Source organism: Bubalus kerabau, chromosome 12, assembly GCF_029407905.1.
Source record: "Bubalus kerabau isolate K-KA32 ecotype Philippines breed swamp buffalo chromosome 12, PCC_UOA_SB_1v2, whole genome shotgun sequence".
In the NCBI taxonomy this organism is placed as follows: Eukaryota; Metazoa; Chordata; class Mammalia; order Artiodactyla; family Bovidae; genus Bubalus; species Bubalus kerabau.
This window is the reverse complement of record NC_073635.1, coordinates 3,095,266-3,108,757: the sequence shown is the minus strand read 5'-3', so window position 1 is coordinate 3,108,757 and position 13,492 is coordinate 3,095,266. Positions and strand designations below refer to the sequence as shown.

At 37.8% G+C, this 13,492-nt stretch overlaps 1 protein-coding gene across 12 annotated transcripts in view; it reads right to left on the bottom strand.

The window, feature by feature from the left end:
- The window catches only part of DIAPH3 (diaphanous related formin 3), a 571,991-nt gene that overhangs the window by 424,504 nt on the left and 133,995 nt on the right, over positions 1-13,492 (bottom strand). For all 12 annotated transcript variants that reach the window (XM_055541934.1, XM_055541925.1, XM_055541924.1 and 9 more), the window contains one exon: positions 13,082-13,212. In XM_055541934.1, coding sequence (XP_055397909.1) covers positions 13,082-13,212 — 131 coding nt within the window. The remainder of the gene's footprint in view (positions 1-13,081; positions 13,213-13,492) is intronic.

The window sequence follows — 13,492 nt, the reverse complement described above, 5'->3', positions numbered from 1 at the left end:
TCAAGCTACAGTATGAATGACAATACACAAAGGAGAAAGTCTTCCAACCACGGGGGAACACTGAGTCTTCCAGAGAGGCTCTCAGAAAAATGACACCAGCTTTGGAGGGGCTGTGAATGCACTGGGAAGTAATAGCTTGCCCTTCAAAAATATCAAGTTAGTATGCACCTGAAAACATTAATAGCTATTTTCTTCCAGGGCATTTTTCATTAATATTTCATTCATTTCAAGCACTACAGAAAGAACAGCAAAATGGCCTAAAATTAGAGGTCATTTTCAACAAATATTTCTTTAATAAGCAATATTATCATAAAAGTTATGAATCCTGAATGATCATTTACACATAAATAATAAAAGGCATATCCTAACATATATGGCAGTACCTAAAGAGGTAAAGAATAGTAACATCCTACCTTTCACTTTGACTTCTTATTGGAAAACAACCTGGAAAAATTGCTTCTAAGAGGTAAAAGTATGCACATCTGTGCGGAAAATTCCGTTTAAAAGAAACATGCACCTCACTAATATGTTCAACCTACCAAAGAGGATGTTTCCATGACTTCCAGGATGTGCCGTATTGGTGATTCCCTCATCCTGACTACAGGCAGCCCCAGTAAAGCTACCATGGACCACAGCTACAGCACAGCCTGTCACCCCAGCCTCTCCCTTCCTTTCTGGCTCTGGACATTGCTATGAAGCCCACTCCCTTAGCCATATACTGCTAAGGCAGCAGTCCCTGTGTAGGCAGCCTCCCTTAGGTCAGGGTCCCCAGCCAGCACCAGCAGAAGGTAAGCAGTGGGAGAGCCAGCAAAGGCTTCATCTGTCTTCACAGCCACTCCCCAGGGCTCGAGTTACCACCTGAGCTCAGGGCTCCCACTGACTCTGCATTACAGTGAGCTGTTTAATCTTCTCACTACATATCACAATATAATAATAATAGAAATAAATTGCACAACACATATAATGCACCTGAATCATCCCCAAACCACTGCCTTCCCTCCATCCGTGGAAAAATTGTCTTCCATGACCAGTCTCTGGTGCCGAAAACGTTGAAGACCGCTGCCTTATATCACTCTTTGATTCTCTTGACATGAATATTCATTCATCCTTGGAGGTTTTAAAAAATACCCTTTAATCTTTCAGACTTTAATTCCTTATGTATTTTCACAGTTCTGAACATAACTTTGAGAACATAGCAACCATGTAATAAACATATCAAAGAAAGGTTTGATATGTTTATGTATATATACAGCTACTCAGAAAAACCAAAGCATTTAAGCAGCACTATCTACTAAAATACAACAGACGCAGTACATACGTGTTGTCCAACATGGGAATCATTAGCCACATGAGCCATTTGAGCACTTGAAATGTTGCCTTTTTTCATTAAATTTTAATTAATTAAATAGCCATAAGATAGCTACTGTAGTGAACAGCATAGGAAAGAAAACACAGAGTCACCTGCATTGCATATCTTCCTGACATCACTGTAGAAGAGAAAGAGAGAAAAAGCAGGAAAAGGCAAGACAGGAAGACTACAAGATTGTACATCTCCAAGGAAAACGTTTACTTCTCTTGCCCATTTCAGAAATTATCACTGTGTCTATCACTGTAAATCTGTACATATTGCTGATTTTTCTAAGGCTGGTTTTTTCTTAAGAAACTTTATATTTCATGTCTTAATTTAAAATTCTGAAACATCATGAGAATGAAAACAAACTAGAGCATGTTATTAATAAGAATATTATCCACACCCTCCCTCACTTCTACAAAGGGAGAGGTCTTCCTCTATATTTCCCAGAAAACAACATCAAGGCTTACTTCTGGCCACTCCTTTCATCTCCTTATTAGAATATTCCCCAAGAAGAACTGATTTATCAAACTGATGAAGTAGACAAAACACACACGCATAGGACTCTGGCCAGTAGCTTCCTGGTCTTTCTAGCTACAGCAACACGGTAAATGATTCAGTGGAAAGAAGTTAAGAAGTACATTTCACCTTCAAGTCCCAGTTTTGTTTTTCACTCTATTTTCCAGCAGTATAGCTGATTTTGTTCCTTGCTCTATTTCTGTATCTATTTTTTTAACATAGTTCAGAAAACAAAAGTAAAAACGAAGTGTAATTAGTATCGCCGTAAAACCCAGTATTTTGCACATGTCAAAGAGGACAACAGCTGCATTACAGGAAATTGAATAAATGCTAAAAGGTCTGTTTTTTGTGGGATTTAGGGATGAGTCATAAAGAACGTTCTTGAGAGGCCAAACAAAAGAAAGATACTAAAAAAGGACTGAAGTAAATGCAGAACCTGAGAGAATGAAAAAAATTTTGACAGGAAAGCCTGCCTCAAACTTCATTTGCTCTGGGGCCAACATAAAGCCCTGGAAACCCAACATCTCCTTTGTGGGAGCTGAGCAGAGCGAATGAGATAAGAATTACAGCCTAAAGCCACCATCAAGCCTGAGACACACAAGGCTCTCAGAAGGCCACACCTTCAGTAGGAAAGAGACCAGCAGAAGACAATCCAATAAAGGGGGACATCAAGGCAAATGTCTTCTGATAATTCATAACCCAACCTTGCATATGTATGTGGAGGGAACAAGAAATCAATTTATTTTAAGGCAGCCCTCGGTCACTATGCACTCAGTAATAGAAAAACAAAAATTTAATTAGACTAATCATTTAGATTAATTCAAAATATCTTCAAAATAAATCTCAAAGAAAAAGCTCCAAGGAATAGGAGGACACATTCTAAACTTAAAAACACACAGACAATCAAGAAAAAAGTAAAGCAGGAAAAAAAAAAAAAAAAAAAAAAAACCTCCAGGAGTAGGCCTAGGAAACCTTTATTTGCTGGAATTACAGTCGAAGAATATAAAATATGTAATATATTTAGAGAAATAATAAATAGGACAAAAGAACAAAGCAAAAATTATGAATAAAGATACAGTTTTCAGTTCAGTTCAGCTGCTCAGTCATGTCCGATTCTTTGTGACCCCCTGGACTGCAGCACGCCAGGCCTCCCTGTCCATCACCAACTCCCAGAGTTTACTCAAACTCATGTCCATTGAGTCGGAGAGGCCATCCAATCATCTATCTCATCCTCTGTCGTCGCCTTCTCCACCCTCCTTCAATCTTTCCCAGCATCAGGGTCTTTTCCAATGAGTCAGTTATTCGCATCAGGTGGCCAAAGTATTGGGCGTTTTAGCTTCAGTATCAGTCCTTCCAGTGAATATTCAGGACTGATCTCCTTTAGAAAGGACTGGTTGGATCTCCTTGCAGTCCAAAGGACTCTCAAGAGTCTTCTCCAACATCACAGTTCAAAAGCAACAATTCTTCGGCACTCAGCTTTCTTTACAGTCCAACTCTCACATCCATAGATGACTACTGGAAAAACCATAGCTTTGACTAGACAGACCTTTGTTGGCCAAGTAAAGTCTCTGCTTTTTAATATGCTGTCTAGGTTGGTCATAGCTTTTCTTCCAAGGAGCAAGCGTCTAGGAATGAAATTATAACGGAGCGGAAATTTAATATGCAACATACAAATTAAACAGCAGATTAGACAATGGAAAAGAAAATAATTAGGAAACTAGAATATATTAACAGTACAGAGAAAAACAGACAAAACTTCAAAGAGGTTAGGAAATAACACTATATGGAGTAAGAACGTAGAAAACATACAAAATGGGGAGGGCAGTCAATACTCAAAAGAGTCAATGGCTGATATTTTCAAAGAATTTATTAAAGACAACATTCATACTCAGGAAATCCAAAAGAAGAAAAAAATGTACCTTGACACATAGGACAAACTAGAGAACATCAAAAACAAGATATAATAAAACCAGAGAGAAAAGGCAGATTACCTAGAACACAACGAGTTTTAGAGAAAGAACCTGCCTCTTGAAAAAGCAATGTAACAAAGAAGAAAAACGGTATCAATATCTTCAATTGACTAAGAAAAGATCAAATAATTTCATGCCCTTAGGAAAACTATTGTTCAAAAAAGTAAAGGCAAACAAATTCACTTTCAAACAAAAGAAAGCTTTACCACTGAAGTACTCTCACTAGGGAAATATAATGATATATTTGAAACAAAAATAAAGTTAGAAAAAAATGAATGATGAACCAAAAGCAAATGATAAGTATGTGTATATAAACACATATAAATATTTATCTGCAGCATATATTAGTGGTGCATATGTGCATGCTACGTCTCTTCAGTTGTGTACAACTCTATGGGATCCCTCGGACTGTAGCCCGCTAGGCTCCTCTGCCTGTAGGATTCTCCAGGCAAGAATACTGGAGTGGGTTGCCATGCCCTCATCCAGGGGATGTTCCAGAAGCAGGGATCGAACCCGTGTCTCTTGCATTGTCAGGCAGGTTCTTTACCAGTAGCATCACCTGGAAAGTATCTCAGTAGTAAAGACAGCTAATTTACAATATGAAAAAAGAAAAAATTAAAACATCACACAGAACTAGCATACAAATCAAGAGAAGATGATTGGTGTTGATGTATTTTAGGTTCAGAAGAAAAGATATCGCTTTCTTCCGTTCCTTATAAGTACATGCAAGCAGTTTCCTTTCTAAGTATGTGGATGTTAAACTCTTCTATTTAAGATCAAAAAGAAAGTCTTCCAAATTAGTAAAAGAGGAAAAATAAAACGAGAAATTTTAAATCTACCAAAAGAATCTGAGCAAGAAGAAGGAAAAAAATACAGAGAAGAATAGGGGAAGAACTAACAGAAGGAGGAAGAAGAGGACCATGGAAAAAGCAGCATAAGCTGAAATTCTGAAGGGAAACATCACATAAATTCCAATATATTTCTAAACTCATATGAATTACAAAGTCAACACAGGATTATCAGACAAGATTTTTTTTAAAAAAGCATTCATATATTATTTAAAGGAATGCTTTAAATAGGAATAGTAAAGGAAAGATTATACCCATTTGAAATCAGAATTCCAAAGAACAGCAAGGAGAGATAAGAAAGCCTTCCTCAGCTATCAGTGAAAGAAACACAGGAAAACAATAGACTGGGGAAGACTAGAGATTTCTTCAAGGAAATTAGAGATACCAAGGGAACTTATCATGCAAAGATGGGCTTTGCATGAAAGGACAAGAAATGGTAAAGGACAGAAATAGTATGGACCTAACAGAAGCAGAAGATATTAAGTACAGGTGGCAAGAATACACAGAAGAACTATACAAAAAAGATCTTTACGACCCAGATAATCACGGTGTGATCACTCACCTAGAGCTGGAAATCCTGGAATGAGAAGCCAAGTGGGCCTTAGGAAGCATCATTACAAACAAAGCTAGTGGATATGAAATTCCAGTTGAGCTGTTTCAAATCCTAAAAGATAATGCTGTGAAAGTGCTGCACTCAATGCCAGAAAATTAGGAAAATTCAGCAACGGCCACAGGACTGGGAAAGGTCAGTTTTCATTCCAATCTCAAAGAGAGGCAATGCCAGAGAATGCTCAAACTACTGCACAATTGCACTCATCTCACACTAGTAAAGTAATGTTCAAAATTCTCCAAGCCAGGCTTCAACAATACGTGAACCATGAACTTCCAGATGTTCAAGCTGAATTTAGAAAAGGCAGACAAATCAAAGATGAAATTGCCAGCATCCACTGGATCATCAAAAAAGCAACAGAGTTCCAGAAAAACATCTACTTCTGCTTTACTGACTATGCCAAAGCCTTTGTGTGGATCACAACATACTGTGGAAAATTCTTCAAGAGATGGGACTACCAGACCACCTGATCTGCCTCCTCAGAAATCTGCATGCAGGTCAAGAACCAACAGTTAGAACTGGACATGGAACAACAGACTGGTTCCAAATCCAGAAAGGAGTATTGTCAAGGCTGTATATTGTCACCCTGCTTATTTAATTTATAGCAGAGTACATCATGAGAAAAACTGGGCTGGATGAAGCACAAGCTGGAATTAAGATTGCCGGGAGAAAAATGTCAATAACCTCAGATATGCAGATGATACCACCCTTATGGCAGAAAGTGAAGAACTAGAGAGCTTCTTGTTGAAAGTGAAAGAGGAGAGTGAAAAAGTTGGCTTAAAGCTCAACATTCAGAAAACTAAGGTCAAGGCATCTGGTCCCATCACTTCATGGCAAATAGATGGGGAAACACTAGAAACAGTGACAGACTTTATTTGGGGAGGCTCCAAAATCAATGCAGATGCTGGCTGCAGCCATGAAATAAAAGATGCTTGCTCCTTGGAAGAAAACTTATGACCAACCTAGACAGCATATTAAAAAGCAGAGACATTACTTTGCCAACAAAGGTCCATCTAATTAAAGCTATGGTTTTTCCAGCAGTTATGTATGGATGTGAGAGTTGGACTATAAAGAAAGCTGAGCACCAAAGAATTGATGATTTTGAACTGTGGTGTTGGGAAGACCTGGTCTGAAGGAGATCCAACCAATCCATCCTAAAGGAGATCAGTCCTGCGTGTTCATTGGAAGGACTGAAACTCCAATGCTTTGGCCACCTGATGCGAAGAACTGAGTCATTGGAAAAGGCCCTGAAGGTGGGAAAGATTGAAGGTGGGAGGAGAAGGGGACGACCGAGGATGAAGACAATTGGATGGCATCACCAACTCAATGGACGTGGGTTTGGGTAGACTCTGGGAGTTGCCAATGGACAGAGAGGCCTGGTGTGCTGTGGTCCATGGGGTCACAAAGAGTCAGACATGATAGAGCAACTGAACTGAACTGATAGCATTTAAAATGTAAGAAAAAGGTATGAAAAATGCTTGTTATGAAATGTGAGTAGCTGTACACAACAGCTACAAATACATAAAAACTGAGAGGAAAACGAAAGTCTTCAAAGAGAACCGAGAAGATGATGCCATTTAAGTAATACTCAAAAGATCTAAAAACCAAGAAGAATATCAGGGATACATATATGATTATCTACAATGCAAAGAAAGAAATGATAAATCCAAAATTCAAGGGATCTGAATTGAGGAGGGGGGCATGGAAGCTTCAAAGTCATAGGCAACATTCTGCAGGTTAGCCTCATCAGTAGCCTCATCAGTGAAAAGTGGGAATTTGTGTCACTGTAGCCTTTCTAATGTTAAACATTTTATACAAATAATTTTTATAATAAGTCAAGCTATCAGTAACTTCAAATTTGGGTCTTGACTTCTTTTCTTCAGATCAGGCTGACAAGAAGGAAAATAGTGATCTCATCACTCACCACAAGCTCTTCCATCTCTGTTCTCACACATGTGGCGCACGGCACAAAACATTCAGTAATTCCAAAAGTAAGTTCTCCTACCAGTTTTGTGTTTTCAAGCCCAGAAATGCAGAAAACCTACATTCCAAACATACTGATTAAATGCAATAATGAGACACACAGACTGCTTACCTGCTTTTCAGTAAACACGTGCTTACTCACTCAGTCATCTGACTCTTTGCAACCCCATGGACTGCAGCCCGCCAGGTTCCTCTGTCGTCCATGGGATTCTCCAGGCAAGAACACTGGAGTGGATTGCCATGCCCTCCTCCAGGGGATCTTCCCAACCTAGAGATCAAACCAGGTCTCCCTCATTGCTGGCAGATTCTTTACCAGCTGAGCTACCAACTTACATCTTATGAAAAAATTTCCTGAAGTGATTTTCTCCAAGTTTCAGTTATTAACTTAATCAAATCTAGTTCCAAAATCTTGTTACAAATCTTCTAACCAAATGGTATCTTGTAAAATAGTAAACTTCAAAATGTACACATTAACTGTGAATAAAAGAAACTAATGCCTAAAAGTCACAAAACACAAAGATCCAAGAAGACTGCTGTTCCTGAGACAGAAATCTTTTTCTTGACAGCCACGTCAAACTGGGCAAATGAAGATGCATTCTATAATTTGCTACTTGCAAAGATGAGTACGGACTAAAATGCACATCAATCATAATGATACTAGTATCTACTTTTTACATTTTTACATCCATATATTTAAAAGTGTAAAGACAGCTGTTGACATAGTTGTTGACTCATCTTTTAGTGGACATCCACTAAAACGTTACAAAAGAACTGTCTTTAAGCTCAAAATTGTCCTTAAGAATATTGAATAATCAATAAAACTTCAAACAGAAGAACTATGTGATCTTCAAATCAACTCTTCATAAAACAAAGCAAATAATTTGGTATTTTAAACACTAGTTTACACATAATTCCCTATCCAGATAGTCAAAGGATAACCATATTTCATAATCACTAGGCAGAGTTTCAGAGGTTGATGAATGGCTCTAAAATATTGCATATCAGGGATGGGGCGCCAGGGTGGGGCAGGGGGGTTGCTCCTAATTTTTCCTTGATTTTTGATTTAAATAAATCTTGATCCAAAACCATCATTAATCAGTTCACTTGCTTACTTTACTTTTCAACTGTATTCACAGACATTAAAAAATTTAACTCTGATTTTCTCAGTAATACTACAGATCTGATAATCTCAAAAGCTTACAAAAAGTTAGAATTCCTTCTCTCTTGAAATTTAATCACATAATGTATTAAAAAGAAAATATGAAAAATTGATTTTATCCGCTAACTGCATCATAACTGCAAAGTCCAAAGATTTGATCAGAGACATAGATTCACATTTCACATGTTCAGCTCAGTTTCTCCTCTCACTGGAGCACTGGGCACAGAAATGTTCCTGAGTAGCTCAGTTTCCTTCTACATGAAGCACCATCATTTCAGAAACATTTCCCTAATAATATGGTTTTATATTCTTTCCAGTCAAAAATACTATTTCATAACAAACAAATACTTGTGACTTCCTGATAATATATTCTAGAACTGGCCAGTCTCGAGGAAATAATTCCACAAACTTTTATTTTTGAAACAAGATTCAAATGAAACATACAGCATCATCTCCCAGTGCCTTTAGGTAGAATCACAGGAAATACTAAATCCATTGTAATATACTTGAATTCACACAGACAGTCCTCTCACAGCTTTTTTCTCTAACATGTTCAAATACTCAAAATAAGAAGATGAGGTAATGGCAGAGTCTACTTCTAATTACATTGAAATTCCGTGATTATCTCCAGTGTCAGGTGGCTGCCAGATAAACTGAAAATGAGTATAGCTCCTCAGTTGACCCCAACATACCCTTTTCCTACATTTAAACTCTACAGGAACAGGGCTTGGACCTACTCTGAAGTTTATTCAAGCCACACATCTAAGATGGTACTTAGGAAACAGCAGGTGCTCATCAACATTTTTTAAATGAAAACATTTAACAGTACAGATTAAACTGGAAACCAGAACTCTTCATATATGACTACACCTGTCAAATAAATATTAAGACATGAAGTCCCTGGTCTCACGCCCACCATTAATTTACACCCTAGCTGCTGCTGCTGCTAAGTCGCTTCAGTCGTGTCCGACCCTGTGTGACCCCATAGAGGGCAGCCCCCCAGGTTCCCCCATCCCTGGGATTCTCCAGGCAAGAACACTGGAGAGGGTTGCCATTTCCTTCTCCAACGCATGCATGCATGCTAAGTCACTTCAGTCATGTCCGACCCTGTGTGACCCCATGGACAGCAGCCCACCAGGCTCCTCTGTCCACAGGATTCTCCAGGCAAAAGTACTGAAGTGGGTTGCCATTTCCTTCTCCTTACACCCTAGAGAACAGACTAAAATGGTAAAATATGGAAAAATAAAGATAAAGTTGAAATAATAGAGATTCTTTGCTCACTCTTCATACTCCTTAGTTAAACCTCAGTCTCATGTCTCTCAGCAGGTAGGGTCTTTTTATTTTAAAAATTATACTGTCAAGGATTTTTATCTTACTGTAGCCAAAATTAAGAAATATCCAGAATATCAGAATATCAAAAAAATTATTTTATATATCATTAACCTCCAAACATAGTTTGTCATTCTGGCCCTCTGGCCCTTTATCTACATTTTATACACACATACACATATATATGCATATAGAGAGAAGACTAGAATATATTTATATATATACATTTACATAGAAATAAGCATTCATTTATTATACAAATAAGAAATCAAAACTAACCTACCTTCAACTCTTACAGCTTGGAAATTCTATGACTGCTCATTTTATAACAACCCCTATTTAAAATTTTTCAAGACTATGCTGGGCTAAAAAGTCTAAAAATTGGTTTATCAAGGAACCTACTGTAGTATGGCTAGATACAGGGCACCTAGTGAAATCTGGATTTCTGAAAATAACAAATAATTTCTCACTGTAAGTATGTCTAAAATCCAGATTTTGCTAGGCATCCTATATATTTATTTGCTAAACCTGACAACACTAACCTATGGGCGCCTATAAAGATACCTCTTCCAATAAAAGAAAAAAAACAGTTATTGGCATTTCTTGCTATGTCAAACAGGAATGAGCCAGTATATATATAATGCCAAAATTCAGAGTGAAACTCAACCACATTAAATCAATAGTTTCTGATCATGATTAATTCTCTTTTGAAAAATAGCTTAAGTTTTTTAAAATTCTTTTTTTTTTAATAGCAATTTTATTTCTATCCACTTTCAATGAACAATCCAAAATAAAATTAAGAAAAATTTCATTTATAACGGCATCAAAAAGAATAAAATACTTAGGAATGAATTTAACCAAAACAGTGCCAAATTTATACACCAAAAACTATAAAACATTGTAAGAAATTAAGGACCTAAATTACTGGAAAAACATCCTATGGATCAAAAAACTTAACATTGTTAAGATGACAATACTTCTAAAATTGATCTACAAATTTAGTACCATTCCATTAGACTCCCATCTGACTTCCTTATAGAAATTGGCAAGCTGATTCTAAAATTCTAATGAAATTGCAAGGGATTTAGAATAGCCAAAACAATCTTTAAAAAGACAGTCTAAGTAGGAAGACTTACATTTCCTGATTTTAAAACTTACTGCAAGACAACAGTAATCAACTCTTGGTAACAGCACATGGGCATACATATCCTTGACAATGAAATATATTAGGTCAATGAAAGGATTGAGAATCCAGAAGTAAACCCATGCATCTATGGTGAGCTGATTTTCCACAAGGCGACTAGTGTTGTAAGTACGGGAAGAAATCGAAGCCCTTGTGTTTTGCTAGTGGGAATGTGAAATAGTTTGGCACTTCCTAAAATGTTAAACAAAGAATTACCATATGACCCAGCAATTCTGCTCCTAAGTATATACCCCCAAGGATTTGAAAACAAAGATTCAGACAGATACTTGTACACCAACTTAAGTATCAGCATAAATTCATAATAGCCAAAAAGTGAAACAACCCAAATGTCTATCAACGGATAAACAAAATGTGGTATATCCATACAGTGAATCATTATTTGGCCATAAAAAAGAATGAAGTACTGAAAGATGCTACAACATGGATGAATCTTTTGTTTACTTTTTGAGGTTGCACTGGGTCTCCGTTGCTGCACGTACGCTTTCTCCAGTTGCAGCAAGTGGGGCTACTCTTTGTTCCAGTGCACAGGCTTCTTCTCCTTGCCGTGGCTTCTTTTATTGCAGAGCATGGGCTCTAGGGCTTGCAGGCTACGGTAATTGCAGCACACAAGCTCAGTAGTTGTAGCTGATGGACTCCGTAGTTGTGGTACACACGCTTAGTTGATCCGCAGCATTTGGAATCATCCCAGATCAGGGATTGAACCCACGTCCCCTGCCTTCTTAACATGGATGAATCTCAAAAACATTATGCTAGGTAAAAGCAGCCAGTCTCAAAAGACTGCATATTGTTTGATTCCATTTATATGAAATGTCCATAAGAGAGGAGACAGCAGAGAGGAAGTAGATTAGAGATTGCTTAGAACTGGGAGTGTAGGGAAAGAAAGGATAGGAGGATAATAGGTAAATGGCACAGGGTTTCTTTTTGAGGTGATGAAAATGTTCTAAAGTTAACTGCGGTGATGGTGACATATATCTGTGAGAACATTAAAACCACTGAGTTGCATAACCAGGCTTCTAAACATGGTGGTTGGCTTCCTCCAAAGGGCAAGTGTGGAAGCTGCCAGGCCTTCTTAAGGTTTAGGCCTGGAACCAACCGTGTCATTCCACTATGTTCTGTTCATTAAAGCAGATCACAGGCCAGCCCAGATTCAAGGGGAGGGAACTTATAATAATGTCATTTCACAGATACGTGGTTCACCGGGGCCCATTGAAGTAATAATCTATCACAACCTGCCCTCTGTCCCCTAATGATATACTTCCTCCCATATGCAAAATACACCTCTCAAGACCTCTCTCCCCAGTGACTTCCCTGGTGGTCCAATGGCTAAGTTCCATGCTCCCAATGCAGAGGGCCTGGGTTTAATCCCTATCCAGGGAACTAGATCCCACATGCCACAACTAAGGATCCTAGATGCCACAATGAAGACTGACTATCCTGTATGCCACAACTAAGACCCAGAACAGCCAAATACAAATAAATATTAAAAAAGACCCCTTCCCATCTCACCCCATTATGGTACCAAGATTGAACTTGAAGTCCATAATTTCATCTAATTCAGGTCCATGTATGATTGAGGTTTCTCAAGGAATTCTCTGAATCTGACAACTTTGAATTAGAGACAAATTATCTACTCCCTTCAGGTAATGGTTAGGCAGAAGAAGGAAAATTCCAATAGATACTCCTGTTCAGAAAGGAGAAAGTGGCAGACACATAGCAGCCACAAAGAAAGAAAGAAAGTGAAGTCGTTCAGTCGCGTCCGACTCTTTGTGACCCCATGGACTGTAGACTACCAGGCTCCTCCATCCATGGAATTTTCTAGGCAAGACTACTGGAGTGGGTTGCCATTTCCTTCTCCAAGGTTTTTTAAAATTCTAAGGGAAAAAAGGCATGATTTTTTTAAAGCTATATATTACTCAGTAATAAACACAATAAGTATATTGAGACTATATTTCCACACGCATATAAATATTATGTATTCAATTGTTACCTTGAGAAATAGTTGAGATAGACCAGCCATTTATTCACAGGCACCATGAAGTATAAAAGTGACAAATCATAGCATCTGTTTAATTCAGTAACATGCCCTCATGTTCAGATAGACAAATTACCTCACAGGATTACTTGTCAAAGACACGCGGAGGGACTCCAGGTACGTGAAGAGTCTCTCATCCGCAGACCCCATCTTCAGTTCATAGATGAATTCCTGAGGTGAGATCTGTCGATTACTCTTAAGACTTCCCTGAAAAATAAGTAAAAAAACCTGAATTCATGCTGTGTGAAGATTATTAAAATAGTTACAACTACATTAATCGCACCTTTCACATTAACAGCAATATTTCGAGAGAATGATTTCCTTACTTTCGCCCATAAATCTATAAATTCATAATCCATGGTATCCATGAAACATAGCAACATATCATCAACAGGTTTTCAAATTATAAAATAATTGCCTTGTCAAATCCAGACTATCACAGAAAACAAAGGAAATATCCAAAAATATACCAATGTGTTTTAGGAAC